Here is a 20,523-nt window from a genome sequence, read left to right as displayed (position 1 = left end):
AGGTAAATGTCAGGTAAATTAATTTGTGATCCACGCCTCTGAATTTAAGCACCCCTCAGTCAACTATACCATGTTAATATTTTAATAATTTTTAATAAATTCACGTTCACAGTTCTCTGATCTCGATTAATGGTCACACTGACATGCAGGTAAACAAATAAAAATAAATTAATTTGTGATCCACGCCTCTGAATTTAAGCACCCCTCAGTCAACTATACCATGTTAATATTTTAATAATTTTTAATAAATTCACATGTTCACAGTTCTCTGATCTCGATTAATGGTCACACTGACATGCAGGTAAACAAATAAAAACAAGATGTAAAAACGTAATTTAATGTATGCATGTTAGTTTGACATTTTTCTGATTTAATTAGGCTAATATGATCTTTTCATTAACTCATAAACCCTCTGCAGTTCTTTCATTTACCCCCAACCTTTTTGTCCTTGACCCTTTCTTGACACTGTGTGCTCCTTTGTTGAAATAATTAGAGGGGCTTAGAGGGACTTATTCACATTTGTTAACCCATGGACTGAAGTGTGTATGGGACCAAAATAAGACCACAATTAGCTTTCAAAATTCAGCATTTAATGTACATTTGTTGCAATAAGTCTAATCGTATGCTCGCATTGGCTAAAACAGATTGAGGCTTCAGAATGACCATAGCTTTCTAATCGTTACATTATTATTTGAAAATCTTTAATTAAAGCAAATGTGGACACATTAGTGGTCTGCACTGACCTGTTTTCCACACTTGCTTCATTGATCTCCATGCTCCTCATTTAGTGAGTGATGGTTTTTCATACAGAGGAACCTGTCTAACGGGATTAACCACGGCATTCAGAAAAAGGATCTGTATCCGTGGACTAGAACGTGCTGTTTGTCAAGTACTTAAAGTCTTTTTTATAAAGCAAGCGACATTAGTCTATATTAATAGTGTACTATACACTCTCAGAAAAAAAGGTACAAAAGCTGTCACTGGGGCAGTACCTTTTCAGAAGGCACACTTTTTGTATCATTTAGGAACTAATATGTACACTTTAGGTACTAATATGTACCTTTAAGGCACTAACATGGACTGTTTAGGTACAAAGGTGTACCGCCCCAGTGACAGCTTTTGTACCTTTTTTTCTGAGAGTGTAGTAACCCTAGAAGTCGTACTCCTAATGCCACTGTCTTTTACATTTATTCACTTCATTGCTAGCTTTAACAGACTGACTCCTGTGAGGCGACTGCTGTAAAAACATCTATGATTATATAACAACAAATGTACTCTGGCATTTAACAGATGCTTTAATACACAGTGACTGTACAGTGTTTGCGAGACAGTGTTATGCCTTGAGTTGCTATAGCACAAGTAAATTAAATATACATTTCAGGATGACGATGTTGACTTTGCAGCGCTGGCTAGCGTGTGTTTCAGGCGGCCATCAATAAACAGGCTAACATGAACAAATACTCCCTGACTTTAGTACTAATGGGAGGTTACTGTTCTTATTAAGGGTCATGGCGGATGTTTTTTCAGTATTTTATTGTTGCAGTCATCATGACCAATCATTTTGATGGAAAATTTTTATACTGTATAGTTTTAGTTTCCTTACAGTCATCATCACCAGGGTAAAAAGTCTCAGTATTTTAGTTTGTAATCATAAAGTAAACAAACATTGATCAAATAAAGGCTTCAAAGAAGTAAAGCACTAATGACCTGATGCTCAGTTTTTTGTTTTATCTATTAATTTATTAAAATATACATTATAACGAAATACAGCGGCGCTTCTAATTTCTGCATTAAAATTCATTTTGATATTTTTAGGGGCATAAGATAAGAAAAATGTCAGGTTGAAATATCTGATATCAGAATGTAAAAAAAAAAGACATTCAAAATTATTATTTAAAAAAGTCTTGTCAACCAAGTCTAACCAACGAAAAGTTCAGAAAAATAAAACAGGAAATGATGTCACAGAGAGGGCCCCTAATGACCCTCATGACTTTTAATGGTTAAATTAAATTTTAGTAATCAAGAAGCATGTGTAATTAATTTAAATAATGAAACATATACAATGTTACAGCAATTTCTTAAAAGTTTAAGAAAAATGACATTTTAGAGCCTTATGATATCCGTTTTTTTTCTTCTCAAATTCTGTTTAATTATTAACAAATTCTCTGTTTAGCTTTTTAATTTTTCTAGATTCCATTTTAATGGCTTAATTAAATTTTAATAATCAAACTTAATTGAATTCATAAAAACAACTTAATTGATTAATTTTCTCGCAATAATGAGGCCCTGTGAAATGTTGTGTATTTTCATTTTTATGGTAATCAAACATACTGTAAAAATTAAAACATGGAAGAAAAATTGTGATTATTATTATTATTATTATTATTACTACTACTACATTAAGATGTACATTCTGTCACAATTTCTGTCACAATTTCTTCAAGCTAAACCGAACTTTTATTTTGACGGGTTACCTTGAAGACCTTCAGTTTCTGTGTGTATGTGAAATGAGGAGAGATTTTCTCAAAAGAAACGGTAAAATGCTCATGAAGTGACTCTCAGAGCAGCTCTGGAGATCAAATTCATGAGTTTATGTCCCCATATAGTGAGATGGCAGACGCTGAAACCTCACGTCTGTGCCGTTCATTCACACAGAGACACAGAGCATGCAGGATTCATATGTGCAGGAATCTTTTTGCTGTTTGATATTCACAGAAATATCGCCATTTCATTAATAATGTACTGACCTACTTTTGATTTATTTATCCAAAATTTGACAAATTCTGTGACATTATACAATAAATGACATGACTGGAGTCTGCAATTCCATCTGCCTTTTCTGCATTGCGGAAATCACATTTTTTATTAAGTAAAGGTTAGTTAGTTTATGTTGAAAAATAAGTCGCTGGGGTATATTTGTAGCAATTAAATTAAAAAAACATTGCATGGGTCAAAATGATTGATTTTTCTTTTATGCCAAAAATCATTAGGCTATTAAGTAAAGATCATGTTCCATGAAGATATTTTGTAAATTTCCTGCCGTAAATATATCAAAACTTCATTTTTGATTAGTAATATGCATTGCTAAGAACTTCATTTGGACAACTTTAAAGATGATTTTCTCAATATTTCGATTTTTTTGCACCCTCAGATTTTCAAATAGTTGTATCTCGAACAAATATTGTCCTATCCTAACAAACCATACATCAATGGAAAGCTTATTTATTCAGCTTTCAGATGATGTATAAATCTCAATTAGAATTAAATTGACCCTTATGACTGGTTTTGTGGTCACATGTCTTTTTTGTCTACGCAGAATGATCAAACATCAGGAATCCCCTAAAAGATGCGATATGAAGCATGCACTGGAGTTTTAAAGCACAAAGATAATCTCATCTATCCTGCCACCTTCAGTTCATGATGAACAGCACCTCATTCACACCGAATCTCTCCAGTTTAAGCAACGGGACAGATGTGGCGGTCTCTGGTCCCGTCACCTGGAGGATGGCCATGATCACTCTCATAACCGTCCCACTCTCCATCATCACCATCATAGGCAACGTTCTGGTCATGATCTCTTTTCGAGTCAACCCTCTCCTGAGGACAGTGAGCAACTACTTCCTCTTAAGCTTGGCCGTGGCTGACTTCATTTTAGGCGCCGTCTCGATGAACCTCTACACTACCTACATCCTGATCGGCCAGTGGACTTTAGGACACCTAGCCTGTGATGTGTGGTTGACTGTGGATTATGTGGCAAGCAATGCCTCTGTTATGAACCTGCTGGCCATCAGCGTGGACCGCTACCTCTCTGTCATGCGACCTCTGACCTATCGGGCCACTAGAACGCCCAGAAGAGCGGCGGTGCTGATTACTCTAGCGTGGACCGTCTCGTTTGTGCTTTGGGCTCCAGCTATTTTGTTCTGGCAGTATATAGTGGGTGAACGGACTGTTCCAGAGGGAGAGTGTTCAGTGCAGTTCCTGTCTCAGCCTGTGATCACATTCGGGACGGCCATCGCTGCGTTTTACCTGCCGGTGAGCGTGATGGTGGCGCTGTACTGGCGGGTGTACCGCGAGACAGAGAAACGCTCTCAGCAGCTCGCTGGACTCATCGCTTCACAGGGAGGACGCACGGGAAACGCATCTCAGGTGGGATTCAACTGGGCTCGTCTATTATTTTACATTTTAGGTCTTAAAAAAGGTTCTTTGTTAGCATCAGTGGTTCCATAAAGAACCTTTAATACCATGGAACCTACGTTCTTAATGTTTTTAGATTTACAATGTGAAAGAAATGGTTCTTTTAAGAACTGTTCACTGAAGGGTGCAAGGTTCTTTAGGGAACCAAAAATGGTTCTTCCTAAAAAAAAACAACAACAAAAAAAAAAGATTTTTTAAATGCAATTAATGCATCTTCCTTTTTTTCAATTTATAGTTTATGCATATACAGTGTATTGTTTGTGAAGATTGTTTTAAGTTCACTCAAATTAAAAGTTGTTATATTTTTCAAAGCCGATTAAATGATCAAAATATTGGCTGTAAATTATACTGTAATGTTGAATGGCTATAATTAATGCTGACCTTAATTAACAGGCTACTTAGTAAAAAGATGCCATTAAACACATCTTTTAAATACACCTTCTTTATGTTGTTTCTACATTAATTTGGAGATACAATGTGAAATTATGACAATATATATATATATATTTGTATGCAATTAATCGTGATTAATTACAGAAAAATTTTAAAATGTTAGTTAATTTGTTTTTATCGATTGACAGCATTATACATAATATATATCGCCAAATAAAAATTAGCAATCAAATTCCTTCCAACAGCTTATTAATTTGTGGTTCATTTTTAATAATTGGTTTTAGTTTACTTTAGTTTAGTTATTTTTTGTTAAATTGTGGCCACTGTGTATTAATAACACTGTGTAAAAATACATTGACTAAACAGGATGTAGTGCTGTACACTGAGACAAACAAATACCCAATCACACAAAACACAGAATTTAAAACATCTATTGCTAATACTGCTATTTTTTTTCTTCTAGAATGACTTCTCTGAGGATAATTTAAGAAACTGGATTTAAAAAAATAATAATTTAGCTTCCAGGATTACATAAAAGAATGGGGGGGAAACTATGTTTACCATAAAAAGAAAACAAATATAAAAACAATTTTCTCAAGAAAAATTATGTTTTTTAAAAGAAACAAGTTGCAAGCATTAGTGCAACCTGAAAGAAAGATGATGTGCTACATGCTATTGCTAGTGAGATCTATTGTTATTTTAGTATTGTTTATTTACTGTATTCATTAATATTTTGACTTAACTTTGGTTTTTACAGTTGAAATCGATCTGCAAAATGTTAATTATTTTAACAAAATAAGCGGGATCATACAAAATGCATGTTCTTTTTTTAGTACGGACCTGAATACGATATTTCATGTTTATATTATAGTCCACAAGAGAAAATACGACCCATACAATGTATTGTTGGCTATTGCTACAAATATACCCCAGCGACTTAACACTGCTTTTGTGCTCCAGGGTCACGTATTAGAAAGGAGTGAACGAATGTAGGGAATGAAGTCATTCACTCAGAATTCGGACAGCACTACAAAACGGCTAACACCTGATATAGTACACTTTATAGTGGATAGGGAGCGGTTTCGGACACAGCTTTAGACTACAAGAAACAAACTACTCCTTTGGATTTCACAGGGTTATTAAATAAGCTCTGAAGTAAACTAATACTTGATATTTATTTACTGATGAAAGAACAAAGATGTTAACATTTTTTGTCATTTAATATGTCTCCCAGAGATCTTGTCACAGCAATTCTCGCAGCGTTGAAGATGTCAGACCACAAACGGACCCGGACCAGAACCAGCACAAGACCATCTGTCCAATCATCACCCACCGGACAGCAGCGTGGTGGAAGAAACGAAGGGAAAGAGACGAGATGTCCAGCTCGTATCCCACAGACAGCCATCCACAGGTGGACGACAATAACAAATACATTCCACTCGTTCGGATGGATAAGACTGCGGTCAGTGATCTACACAATGACCGTAACGCCACCAAGAGGAGCTGTGAGTCCGGAAGTCAGAATTCGCTTAATTCACCTATGAATCCTATAACCACGAGTGCTTCTCACGCCCCGGCTCGATCGCTGGCCCGCAAAGCCCGGACCTCGGGTCTGATCAGGGAGAAGAAAGCGGCCCGGACCCTCAGTGCCATTCTCCTGGCTTTCATTGTAACATGGACACCCTACAACATCATGGTCCTGGTGTCCACTTTCTGTGACGACTGCGTTCCTGAGGGCCTGTGGCAGCTGGGATACTGGCTCTGCTACGTCAACAGCACGGTCAACCCCGTCTGCTACGCGCTCTGTAACAAGCACTTCCGGGTCACGTTCAGGGCGCTGCTGCTCTGCAGGTGGAAGGAGCATAAGAAGGGGATCAGATGGACCCCGACGGGGAATGGTTGATGTTGGGTTTTCTCTCTTGATTATATCAGTGATTCAGCACTGGTTGACAAATGCAGATCTTTATGATGATGCCAAAGAGCATGTGGGCTTGAAAAGATCCTAGAGATCAAAGTTGTGCATCAAATGAAGTTCAGAGCAGCTGTTTGTGAAATCGGTGTCTTGGCAGGGTATGTAGCAGTTTTTAAATCTGAATTGCTTTACTTGACACATTCAAAATATAAAATGTAGCATCTGGGTGTTTTTTTATCAAGCATAACCCCTCTGGTGATGTTTGGTCAAAAACATTTTTTTTTTAATTGTACAAGACTTGGTAAAGGTTTTGGCACTTGTTACATTAACAAAAATAAATAAATAAATAAATAAAAATCATGGACATAATTCAAAAATGTTAACTGGTCCTGAAGAAAATAGTCACTTATATTGTTCGCATTGGAAACGAATGGGAACCCAAACCCAAACTAAATCTTACTGAAAGCTCATATTTTTGTGATATCAACCTCAAATTTGGAACAGAGCTTATTTAGATTTACGGCTTTGATTTTCGTGTAGGTTTAGAGTAAAACAGGTTTTGGAAAATAAATATTGCATATCAAATTTAAAAATAGCATTTTGTATATTTTTTTGTAATAACAAACCTAAACTTCTATAACTTTTTTTTTTTCACTTCAGCTATAATTTGCCGAGTGTCTTATTTAAAAAGAGACCAAACCAAACCTAAGTCTGCGCTCCAAAGCATTCAAGCGATTCATTTTCAGGTCTATGCTCAGTGGTTAATAAATGGACCACAGCTATTCCATAAATATAATTTAGTAGCATAAAAGCACAAAATGGTAAATGTAAAACATTATAATATTGTATATTAATTTAATTGAAATACATTTTGATCATCATGTGAGCAAAACCAGAAGGTTAACATACAAACTGTGTACCAGAGCTGCAGACATGAACTTAGTAGTAACAGCAGAGTGAGAATTATGTAAAAAAACGTCATCCCGCATTATATAAGCTCTTAAATTATAATTATATACATTTTAATCTAAAATCTTGATGTTAAAAACTATGATATTTAAAAAAAAAAACTCTTACCTCATGTCTATTATTTCATATGTATACATTTTACTGGGTCTCAGAGTACTGTAGTAAATTTCAGTGCAGCTTTTATTTACTTTGCTGGTAGCATTCATAAAAAATACACATGATTAAGATGAATATCTCTGTTACACGTATGTTTATTATGGAAAGGCCAATATGAAAAATGTAAATAAAAAAAAGACTGAAAAATACAGCATTTACATTGAATACCAAATACAATCTGACATGATTTACCAAAAACAAATACAAAACGATACAGTACTCACGATAATTCAATATGGTCAACAATAATAGATATTGGTTATATATCATCACATACAAAATTCTGCTACGAAAGATAACCCGCCTCATGAGAGTGTTTTTGTCGAATTAAAATGAGCGAATCCAGAAAATGAAGAAACAGAAAAAATAAAAACACAGCACCATCTTCTGGTGTTTGAATCTGGACCTTGGCACAATTACTTCCTGAAAGAATAACTTACAAGAAATAATCATTTATGACAAAGACAGAGATACACTTCTTGTACAAATGAATATTTAAATCCATAACATCCGTGAAGGATTAAGCCATATGTTTGCTCTATGTAAACAAATGTATCTTGAGTGAACGAGACAAAAAAATAATAATATTTGGCAATGCATAAACAGGTGCTTAATCATCTGAACCACTGGCCCTAACATCAAGGAATGTGGAAATACTGCTCATAATGCATGAAGTGTACAGTATATGATCCATTTCAAACCTTTCCTTTATGCACTCTTTCATTTCAAACACTGCTTGTGATGTGTGTAACAGTCATAGTGAGATCAAAACCAAAAACAATGGCTATGTTAGGGCCAATGATGTCTCTTTCTACCTCTCCATCATTCTGTAAAATCTCACGACCGTCTGTGGATTGTGAGGGCTGCACATTCTTCAAGCTAGACTGTTTTCATTATCACTCCATCGCGGGGTTTTGGCTCTGATAAATGGAGGCCTTGTCCTTCAGAAGAGCCAGACACAGGTGGCAACTCCAGCTTCCTATAAACAAGATTAAAGCCAAATATGAATCAGTGGCAAACACATAACTATAACTACTACCAACTTAAAACGATAAATGCATAAACTTGTGCAATCATTTTGGTGTCAAAGATGTGGCTTCACAAGATAAGTTTGAATATGCACACACACACACACGCATGAGATTTGATTGCTTTTTAAAGCTTTCTGACTTTATTGTTTTGGTCTGTTCCTAATGCAATGCTATTGCACTGCATCACAAGACTTGAAATATAGCACACAAGTCAATAGTGTTACATGCAAAACTCAATGTTAACCCCAATGTTGTGTTCCGGTCATTTTGACAGAGAGGATTTTCTTTTTCCCAAAATGCAAGTTAATGTTATCACATTGGAATACAACTTACTTTGCTCACACAGGGTATAAACAACATCCAACTTTAATAAAAAAAAAAAAAAATAAAAAAATTAATCTTTTTATGGGATTTTTGTCCTTCACTTTGTTACACTTGTGGTGTTCCCCATAGAGAATGCCCAGCCTTTTAAAGATTTCTTATCAAATTCTTATGCGGTATTTTTACCAAATATTGGATTCAGGTTTTTTGTTTTTCTATCTTGTTTTCTTTCAAGTAGCACAGGTTTTGTACACTGATCGATCATAGGCCTCACTGATCTGAGCTTATGCACCTCTGCTTTTCCATGAACATTATCCACGATAATGATTTTTTCACTCTTAAACTGAGGTGCATGAGCTCAGATCATTGAGGCCTATGACCAATCAGTTACAAAAAGAAATACAAAACCTGTGCTAACTGAAAGAAAGCCAGTTGATAATATTGAATCCAAGATTTGGTGATAATAGAAATTTACATGCCATTTTTACACCAAACACCAAATTAGTTAAAGGATTTTCAGCCCATTAAAAAAATGACTCGTCATGGCACATAAAAAAAAAACTATTCTCCGATTATGCATATTATTTCACATGTGGATAATTTACTACTGCTTTATGGATCTCAGGGATATAGAACTAAAGTAAATTTCAGTGCAGTTTTTTTTTACTCTGCTGGTAGCAGTCATGAAATATGTGATTTTTGTGTGTATGTGCATATAGAAACATATGGACCAATTTTGTGTGTTCTAAATTTTTGTGAAGATTTTGGAGATTGATAGACTTGTCCCCATTCAGTATGGCCTGGGAAGCCAATCCAAAAATAATTGATTCCTTGATTCCAAGGTTTTGGGAATCGAGAATCGATCCCAACAGCTGGAATTGATTCCCTCGAAGGCAAATCCTCTTTAATAGCCTTTTCAGTTTATAGAGCCAATCATTCATTCACCTCTTGGCCTCTAATTTCAACAGGAAGTCCGATTCATCTCCACAAACCTGTTCTTTTGGATGGGTTGTTCAATGAAGCAATTCAAAAATACGATTGCAGCTGGTTTTTTTACATGGTTGCATGTACATATACCCGGGTGTCATGGTATGTCACACTGAAACATTTAAATAACCTCTTGGCCTCTAATTTCAACAGGAAGTCCGATTCATCTCCACAAACCTCTATTTATTTAAACAATGTTATTGTTTAAATAAATAGAGGGGGCAGTCGTGGCCTAATGGATAGAGAGTCGGACTTGTAACTCGAAGGTCGAGGGTTTGAGTCTCAGGCCCGGCAGGGATTGTAGGTATTGGCTGCCCACTGCTCTGAGTGTGTGTTCACTGCTGTGTGTGTGCACTTGGATGGGTGCCTAAATGCAGAGCACAAATTCCAAGTATTGGACACAATACTTGGCCACACGTCACTTCACTCACATTTAAAGCCATATGTGACCCCTGGACCACAAAACCAGTCATAAGAGTAAATTTTTCGAAATTGAGATTTATACTTCACCTGAAAGCTGAATATATAAGCTTTCAATTGATGTAAGGTTTGTTAGGATAGGACAATATTTGGTCGAGATACAACTATTTAAAAATCTGGAATCTGAGGGTGCAAAAAAATCTAAATACTGAGAAAACCGCCTTTAAAGTTGTCCAAATTAAGTTCTTAGCAATGCATATTACTAATCAAAAATTAAGTTCTGCTATATTTACGGTAGGACATGTACAAAATATCTTCATGGAACATGATCTTTACTTAATATCCTAATGATTTTTGGCATAAAAGAAAAATCGATAATTTTGACCCATGCAATGTATTTTTGGTTATTGCTACAAATATACCCCAGCGACTTAACACTGCTTTTGTGCTCCAGGGTCACATTTGTGATTATTACCTTTAATTCACTTTGTTTTGTTGTCACGGTTTCATTCAGTGATCCTGCATGTCCAATAGCTTACGTCTGACAAATATCGATTAGCCTATGCTTTAGACAAGTTTCCTACAATAACGTTTTTGTACCTAAAACATATAATATGGACACAGACACGGATTTGTTCTGAGATCTAAAGTATATAAAAAGAATAATACTTAATTATTAACAAACTATTAATTAGCTTAAAGGATGAAATTGGCTTGTTCTGTTGCCCAAAATGGTTTTGAGCACCACTCTGTACTACATGAAGAGATAACAGATGCTGATAATAATCAATGACTACAAAGGAAGTTTAAAAGGAAGTAAGCCTTCATATCACGTAGTTACAGCGAGATAAAGTGAGCACGTTCTACCAGTCTATAAAGAAAAAAATAATAGAAAACAACAGTGGACAAATCGATTCCAGAACCAGGAATCAGAAACGGTTTTGGAATGGAACAGCAGTGAAAGGCGCAAACTTTCTTGAAAATGTCTTTCTTTTTGCATTTAATGGAAGAAAAAAAAGTGGTATGAGTCTGGAACAACACGAGACTGAGTAAACGATGATAAAAGCGATTGCTCGTACCTTCTGGAGGGTCTGACATGGGAGGGCTGAGGCAGTACATGTGGTATCCTCGATCACAGTCATCACAGAACAGAAGCTGGTCCTGCGCAAGAAGATTTAAACACATTATTAACAGATGGTTTTGTGAAGTGTTGGGGGTAACGCATTACGAGTAACAGGAGTTACATAATCAGATTACTTTTCTCAAGTAACATTACTTTTCAATTTACAAGAAAATATCTAAGTTACTTTTTCAAATATGGTTTCCCATTTATTGACGGGCAGCTTTCCAGTCTCCATGTTGAGTGAAATCGGGAGCAAGCGCAGAGGCGATGTGTGAACCTATGTTAGTGTAGTAAAATGTGAACATGCTTTTACTCATCTCACTTGCACAAAAACAGATTCAGCGTTCTTCAGAATGAATAAAAACAGTGAAATGCAACAAAATATATGACACAAACCTGCAATAATTAAATCTGTTAAACAACAAATATGCTTTGTGTTTAATCCCATTTTATTAAGCAATGCCTTTGCTGCTGACCATACTAACAAGCAAAAATTACTTTAGATAAGCATAATTTTTTTTCTTTACTGAAGAGTTTATTCTCCTGCATCCTATTCTTCATGCACAACTGAAAGGTTTGTTTTAGCTGCGCCGTCTACCGTACAGATGTTAATTCACATCTTAATAATTCATTATTCATTTCACTTCTGGTGTGAAAGGGCTTTTACATTTGCCAAAAATAGAACTTTTTAGATTTAAAACAAACAAGTAAGTATAGCCATGATTTAAAAAGTACCGCAAAAGTAATGTAACGCATTACTTTCCACAAAAAGTAACTAAGTAACATAATTAGTTACTTTTTTAGGGAGTAACGCAATACTGTAATGCATTTCTTTAGGGCTGTCAAAATGGCTGAAAAACTACATTAGAATTTTGTACTTCAATATGATCAAAATTCGATTTATATTGGAATTTAAAATGCATAATTTCAGTTAGGGTGAAGAAAAGCTTTTGGCTTAAACGGTTTTGGAATGGAACAGCAGTGAAAGGCGCAAACTTTCTTGAAAATGTCTTTCTTTTTGCATTTAATGGAAGAAAAAAAAGTGGTATGAGTCTGGAACAACACGAGACTGAGTAAACGATGATAAAAGCGATTGCTCGTACCTTCTGGAGGGTCTGACATGGGAGGGCTGAGGCAGTACATGTGGTATCCTCGATCACAGTCATCACAGAACAGAAGCTGGTCCTGCGCAAGAAGATTTAAACACATTATTAACAGATGGTTTTGTGAAGTGTTGGGGGTAACGCATTACGAGTAACAGGAGTTACATAATCAGATTACTTTTCTCAAGTAACATTACTTTTCAATTTACAAGAAAATATCTAAGTTACTTTTTCAAATATGGTTTCCCATTTATTGACGGGCAGCTTTCCAGTCTCCATGTTGAGTGAAATCGGGAGCAAGCGCAGAGGCGATGTGTGAACCTATGTTAGTGTAGTAAAATGTGAACATGCTTTTACTCATCTCACTTGCACAAAAACAGATTCAGCGTTCTTCAGAATGAATAAAAACAGTGAAATGCAACAAAATATATGACACAAACCTGCAATAATTAAATCTGTTAAACAACAAATATGCTTTGTGTTTAATCCCATTTTATTAAGCAATGCCTTTGCTGCTGACCATACTAACAAGCAAAAATTACTTTAGATAAGCATAATTTTTTTTCTTTACTGAAGAGTTTATTCTCCTGCATCCTATTCTTCATGCACAACTGAAAGGTTTGTTTTAGCTGCGCCGTCTACCGTACAGATGTTAATTCACATCTTAATAATTCATTATTCATTTCACTTCTGGTGTGAAAGGGCTTTTACATTTGCCAAAAATAGAACTTTTTAGATTTAAAACAAACAAGTAAGTATAGCCATGATTTAAAAAGTACCGCAAAAGTAATGTAACGCATTACTTTCCACAAAAAGTAACTAAGTAACATAATTAGTTACTTTTTTAGGGAGTAACGCAATACTGTAATGCATTTCTTTAGGGCTGTCAAAATGGCTGAAAAACTACATTAGAATTTTGTACTTCAATATGATCAAAATTCGATTTATATTGGAATTTAAAATGCATAATTTCAGTTAGGGTGAAGAAAAGCTTTTGGCTTCTCTCCTGAGGCCACAAGAGGGCGCATCGACCAATGAACGTTTATTCAAAGCATATAAGATAACATGACTATCTGTGAAAAAAGTGCATAATGTTTAAAATAAGTTTATAAACCAATTATAATTAATTAAGTTGCTTAAACAACTATAAACAAAACAGCATCATGTATGTATGCATAGTTTAATACAAAGGGCCGAAAGCCAATCACACAGAGTACATTTTTCTCTATATGTTTTTTTCACAGTTAAAGTTGCATTAATTTTAATAAATTAGATTGCTCTTTTGTGCGAGACGCGAGTGCAACAGTGATAGATGTCCCTCTAGAAAATGTGTGTTCTGTGTGAACGGCTTGGTTTCAGTTTTGATGTAAACAAGATCTTCTCCACATTGATGTTCTCTTTTCCCACAATATTTGTAATTAACAACGCAGCAGCCCCGCATCTAGTGGCTTCAACTGGATAGACTAACAAAAACATTACAATGCAACGACACTTATATTGTCATCGTATCTCGTGCACCTCTGATAAGGGCTGCCTCCTAAACGCTCACCTAAAATTCGAATGCATCGTTTTTGCATTCGAATGTGGATTTTTATTTTAAATTCGATGAATATTCGAAATTAGAATTTTTTTTGACAGCCCTACAATACTTTAAAGGGGTCCTATTATGCTTTTTCACTTTTTCAACTTTAGTTAGTCTGTAATGTTGCTGTTTGAGCATAAAAAAGTTCTGTGAAGTTACAAAGTTTAAAGTCCACTTCAAAAAGACAATTTTATTTAACAGAAATCACTTTTCAAAAACTACAACGAACGACTCGTTTGGACTACAACGCATATTTTCCGGGATTTGTGATATCACAAATATCGACAAATGGGACGAGACCTGGATAAGCTGCATTAGAGAAGGCAACGAGTGTTATCACTGTGTCGGAGACACGCTAGCTTTCCCAAGGCAGACGAACTTAGAGTGGTTACAATCATCCAGGTTTAAATCGCGCTCAAATTGATTTGATTTTGACCCAATATTTACACTGAAGCTCGCAGGCAGCTATAATAAGGGGCGTGACATTTCCCGACCAGGCCCAGAGTGCTGCCAATCACAGCACACACTGGCCCAGCTAACCAATCACAGCACATTTCGTGTTTCAGAAGGCGGGACTTCATTTGATACAGGAACTATTCGAGCCGTTCATGCCAGACTGGGGAGAGAGGTGTTGTAATAATGTAAAATATGTGAAAAATAATGTGTTTTTTGAACAACCTAGTATGAGAGCCTTTTCTAGTACACCCCCAAAACAAAATCAAGACTTTGTAAAAGAGCATAATAGGACCCCTTTAAAAGTAATTTCCCCCAACACTGGTTTTATGTGTCTGACTGATCATGTGAGGAGACTCACGTCATTCTCAGATGTGCCACAAACGTTGCAGCACTTGCACTCAATGCACTGCCAGCGATAAGTCTTCACAGCTGCCATCATCACAGCGGTGAACTGCAGGCACGAAGGATGTCCTAAGGAGGGATGGGAGAAAAAGGCCACGTGTGAATTATGTGCATCTCAACGTGGAGGTTTAGAGCTTGTTGTGTGTCTCTGTGTCATACCTGAACGCCCACAGTCAGAGCAGGACACCAGTTCCTCAGACTGGCCTGTTTTCTGGTTCATGTTAGAGTCGCCCAGGCAGAAGTCACAATAGTCATTGGGTAATGCCAGGCCATTTGGTCCTTTCTTAGGGGCTGTAAAAAAAAAAAACAGAGGATCAGATGAACCTGCTTTCATTAATGTTTTAACTGGCAGGAATATCCAAATTGACGCTGCAATCAATGTGGTCGCAACAAAAGTTACAAATATTTGTAATGTCATATACAATATCCTTAAGAAACAAGGATCTAACTCTTTAAATATTGTATAAAGGGTATGGTTCAAACATGAAGAACGGGTACATCTCGTACTCGTTAAATCCTATAAATTGATCATGCACAACAATAAAAGTGATGTGTCAGGAGTGCACTTTCCATCATGAATGAACTCACTCTTGGGTTCCTCTTGTGGTGTAGGTGAGTGCATCTCAGGTTCTTCTCTATCTTCTCCCTCCTCATCAGCCAGGTGAGAGTGAGTGTAGTGGTAACTCAAACCTGGTCTGTTTTTATAGCGTTTCCCACAGACTAATAAAAAGAAAAGGTTTAAAATTAAAACAGCAGTGAACAGGAATTTCAACAAAGGTTTTTAATGTACTAAAGCTCCCTCTCCTGACATCTAAACCATGAGCACATTTAGATGCGATTTCTCATAATGCTCAAACTGCATTTACTGCAACAACAGCGTTACACAAAGGTTAGCCACATACACTAATAAGTTTCTTCTGCTCACCAAGGCTGCATTTATTTAAACAAACACTATAAAAACTGTGAAATATTATGATTTAAAATATATATACGTTTTCTATGTGAATATATTATAAAACATGATTTATTCCTGTGATCAAAGCTGTATTTTCAGCATCATTCCTCCAGTCTTCAGTGTCACATGATCCTTCAGAAATCATTCTAATATGCTGATTTGCAGCTTATATACATTTCTTCTTGTTAAAACAATCGTGCTGCTTAATGTTTTTGTTAAACTGTGACACATTTTTTTCAGGATTTTTTAATGATTTAAAAGTTCAAAAGAACAGCATTCAAAATAGAATTTAGTAACACTTACCGTTACTTGGGAAAGAAAAAAAAAGAAAAAAAACCTTCTGAATAGTAGTGAACCATAGTTTACCGTAATAAAAACATCCAATTTAACTAAATGTTGCCTAAAATCGAATTCTAAAGTGATTTCTGCAAAAAATAACCATAATGCTTCAAAAGAATGCCTTTTTAAAACAACAATCACTCAAAATAAAATGTGTCACAACTCACTGTCACAAGCATACGGTTTGTCTCGGTCTTCCTGGGCAGCTGCAGCAGCTTCCATTTTCTTTTTTCCATTTCCAACTCCTCGACCCTGGCAGATTAAAATGACATTTTCATAAAACTATTCCTCCAGGCCATCGCATGACCAAGAACATCAGCATATAATAACTGCTTAAAGGGTTAGTTCACCCAAAAATGAAAATTCTGTCATTAATTACTCACCCTCTTGTCGTTCCAAACCCGGAAGACCTTCGTTCATCTTCGGAACACAAATTAAGATATTTTTGATGAATTCCGAGAGCTCTCTGACCCTCCACAGACAGCAAGGATCCTAACACTATCAAGGTCCAGAATTGTTAAATAAAGTTGTTATTTTTGAGCACAAAAAGGATTCTCGTAGCTTAGTAAAATTACGGTTGAACCCCTGATGTCACATGGATTATTTTACCGATCTCCTTGCTACGTTTCTGGACCTTGATCGTGGTAATTACATTGTGACTATAGAGGGTCAGAGAGCTCTCAGAATGCATCAAAAATATCTTAATTTGTGTTCCGAAGATGAACAAAGGTCTTCCGGGTTTGGAACGACATGAGGGTGAATAATTAATGACAGAATTTGCCTTTTTGGGTGAACTATCCCTTTAATACTGTATCAATATTCAATTAATTAAGCAACAGCAGACTAAATAAATAAATAAAATAAATACATTTATGCATTTAGCAGACGCTTTTATCCAAAGCGACCTTTTGCGCTGCTAACGCAATGCTCTACCACTGAGCCACAGGAACACTAGACTTAACACTAACAGGAACTTTTAGACTAGTTACCTTAGACTTTCCTTTTCCTCTTCTTTTTGGGGTCTCCTCCTCAAAATCTTCATCATCCAGATCATCCAAGTAGTCTTCCGGCTCAAGGATTCTCTGAGAACGACAGGAAACGATCAGGATATGTATTCATAAGGGAAGATCCATCAGTTATGTGCTCAGAGTATACAGTACATAAGTACAAAAGCCCTGCTTCAAACCTTCCTGATGCGTGTGGAGCCGCTGTGGCTGCTGGCTGCACTGGTTCCAGTGATCTCAGTCAGACTGGCTTCTTCCTCAGGCGGTCTAAGCTCCGTGGACACTCTTTTATCCAGCGGCTCTCCTTTCAGCAAGGCCTCCAGACTGCTCCCATCCAACGGGCCCAACACATCCTTTTTCAGGTTCAGTTCCAGCTCAGCTTTGAAAAGATGCAGTTTCAAATCATTTGGTTAGGATTTGCAATCTAATTTTAAATATGTTCTCTCTGACTTAACCATCTCAATCTATATTGTTTATATTTATTAACCCTATAAAGTCTGACATTTGAAATAACCTGAAAATTTTTTTTTAAATGCAACAGTTTATTTAACCTTTTGATAAAAAGTTTGCATATGTCATAAGGGTACATTTTTTGAAATTGAGATTTATGCATCATCTGAAAGCTGATAAATAAGCTTTCCATTGATGTATGGTTTGTTAGGATCGGACAATATTTGGCTGAGATACAACTATTTGAAAATCTGGAATCTGAGGGTGCAAAAAAATCAAAATATTGAGAAAATCGTCTTTAAAGTTGTCCAAATGAAGTTCTTAGCAATGCATATTACTAATCAAAAATTAAGTTTTGATATATTTACAGTAGGAAATTTACAAAATATCTTCATGGAACATAATCTTTACTTAATATCCTAATGATTTTTGGCATAAAAGAAAAATCGATCATTTTGACCCATACAATGTATTGTTGGCTATTGCTACAAATATGACTGGTTTTGTGCTCCAGTGTCACAAATGTGTTTTATGTTGAGTATCACATTTGATACACCAGGCTTTTATGGCTCATATAGTATAATGTAGAAGAATATGAAATTTTGAGTTTGTAACGTAAATCAGTGAGATATTTATAACAAATGCATATAAATATCAGTTTTCAATTTATACCTCCCAAAAATGTTTTAATACGGATGATATTTAAATGCTCAGTTTTATGATCAAAGCTCTGTAGTTTTCATTATTAAAAATGTAATGCAATGCAATAAAGACATGACTGAGAGATGAACAAATAAACGTTACCCAAAAGCCTAATATATGGTGCTCACATTTTAACATGATTTTTCTAAAAATAATTATGCACGCATAATCAATTAAACCCAAGTTGCTTCAATCCAGTAAGTGTTCATCTTGAAATATTACTAATAATATATAAGTTATTAATACATTTACTAAATAAAAGGAAGCCATGTAGTAGATTGTGTATGGTTTTCAGAGGCTTTAGAAATTTGTGTAGCAAAAATTGTGTTATAGATTTAAACACAAGAACGGGTAAATAGAAATAGATAATGTTAAGCATTACAAACAGGCTATGCTATAACAGATACCAGCTTTGAGTGGAGGAAAAGCCAGAGGAGGGTCTTCTGGTGGGTGAGCTCTTCTCTTCTTCCTCCATCGGCGAGCAGGGTATGTGTACAGCTGTCCCGGTGCGGTACCTTAAAGAGAAATCATATGTTAGCAGCAGTAGGACGGACTGAGAATGGAATAAGTGTATTGGGCTGATGCTGAACCTGCACTCCTGTGTAGGGTCACACATGCAAACAATGGACATCAATGGACCCTAATGAGGTGTACTATTTTTTGCCAGTATAAAAGAAGCACTAATATAGACTTTTTTTTTGTTTTTGTTTTTTGAAAGTTGGACAAGAAAACACAACAAGAAGGCAAAAGAGCTAGTGACTGGTTAGTGCAGCAGATAAAAGAGCACACATGGCTGTATGTAGCGCTTTGATGTCAGAAAACGATGAATGAACGAGGTGCAGATTTTCATTATTAGCCAAACGTCACCCCAATGCTTCAACCTTACTGTTGACAATAAACCCGTCCCGAACAAGCCACACATCGAGAATATCACACGGATACTCCTTCAAAGAGTTTAAAAACTACATGTACTCACACTTTAACGATATTCTCCACGGCAGTCGCCATTGTTTTGCTGTAGTGGGCTGTTGTTGTCTTCACTGCGCATGCGCACTAGCTCTCCTTTTTGAAATGTTTGATCCGTCATAGCAGATGAAAGCTAGCCAGACTCAAGTTTCTGCAAAACTGTACACAATAAATGTGACCCTGGACCACAAAACCAGTCATAAGGGTCAGTTTTATGAAATTGAGATTTATACATCATCTGAAAGCTGAATAAATAAGCTTTCCATTGATGTATGGTTTGTTAGGACAGGACAATATTTGGCTGAGATACAACTATGTGAAAATCTGGAATCTGAGGGTGCAAAAAAATCTAAATATTGAGAAAATCACCTTTAAAGTTGTCCAAATTAAGTTTTTAGCAATGCATATTACTAATCAAAAATTAAGTTTTGATTACGGTAGGACATGTACAAAATATCTTCATGGAACATGATCTTTACTTAATATCCTAATGATTTTTGGCATAAATGAAAAATCTATAATTTTGACCCATACAATGTAATGTTGGCTATTGCTACAAATATACCCCAGCGACTTAACACTGCTTTTGTGCTCCATGGTCACAATATACTTTGCAGGTCAGCACCATTATTTATTATTATTATTGTTTTTATTATATTATGTGAAAATGTTAAAGGAGGAGCATATATTAATCGTTTTAATTGCTTTACTATTTGTAGATTTTGACATCACATCTACAAACATTTCAATCTCTTTTCCAAGCACCATAAAAAGAGGTCTGCCTTTTGTAAACTTGCATTTATGAATGTGAAATTTACATAAAAATAAAATAAAATGTATAATAAAACCTTTAAAGAGCGATGCTTGATATAATAACCCAAAATCACATGTTTATAAGATAAGGAAAATGTTTTAAAAATATTATCAGCAATGAAACCCTCCACATTTACCCGTGCTACCTAAGACTGGTTTTGTGCTCCAGGGTCACATATATGGACCCTTTTTCACATTTCCGGGTTTCTCAGCAGCGGAAGTCGTCATAGTTGGGTTAACTTGAA

General features: G+C 35.8%; 2 protein-coding genes across 2 annotated transcripts; one reads left to right on the top strand and one right to left on the bottom strand.

The window, feature by feature from the left end:
* Positions 1–3,328: 3,328 nt before the first annotated feature.
* On the top strand, positions 3,329–6,606 carry LOC107598360 (muscarinic acetylcholine receptor M3-like). Its single transcript, XM_016289667.1, has 2 exons — positions 3,329–4,146; positions 5,822–6,606. Exons 1-2 carry the CDS (start codon positions 3,418–3,420, stop codon positions 6,488–6,490), a joined length of 1,398 nt encoding a protein of 465 aa, XP_016145153.1. The 5' UTR covers positions 3,329–3,417; the 3' UTR covers positions 6,491–6,606.
* Positions 6,607–7,777: 1,171 nt separating this feature from the next.
* LOC107598359 (zinc finger protein ubi-d4-like) lies at positions 7,778–19,507 on the bottom strand. Its single transcript, XM_016289666.1, has 11 exons — positions 19,476–19,507; positions 19,090–19,097; positions 18,907–19,014; positions 17,530–17,726; positions 17,333–17,425; positions 16,511–16,595; positions 15,638–15,769; positions 15,209–15,340; positions 15,006–15,118; positions 12,610–12,691; positions 7,778–8,603 (listed from the first exon to the last, which is right to left on the bottom strand). Exons 1-11 carry the CDS (start codon positions 19,505–19,507, stop codon positions 8,521–8,523), a joined length of 1,065 nt encoding a protein of 354 aa, XP_016145152.1. The 3' UTR covers positions 7,778–8,520.
* Between the last annotated feature and the right edge of the window lie 1,016 nt (positions 19,508–20,523).

This window comes from Sinocyclocheilus grahami, unplaced genomic scaffold, assembly GCF_001515645.1.
Source record: "Sinocyclocheilus grahami isolate Dianchi unplaced genomic scaffold, SAMN03320097.WGS_v1.1 scaffold250.1, whole genome shotgun sequence".
NCBI lineage: Eukaryota > Metazoa > Chordata > Actinopteri > Cypriniformes > Cyprinidae > Sinocyclocheilus > Sinocyclocheilus grahami.
This window is presented reverse-complemented; position numbering and strand designations above follow the sequence as displayed.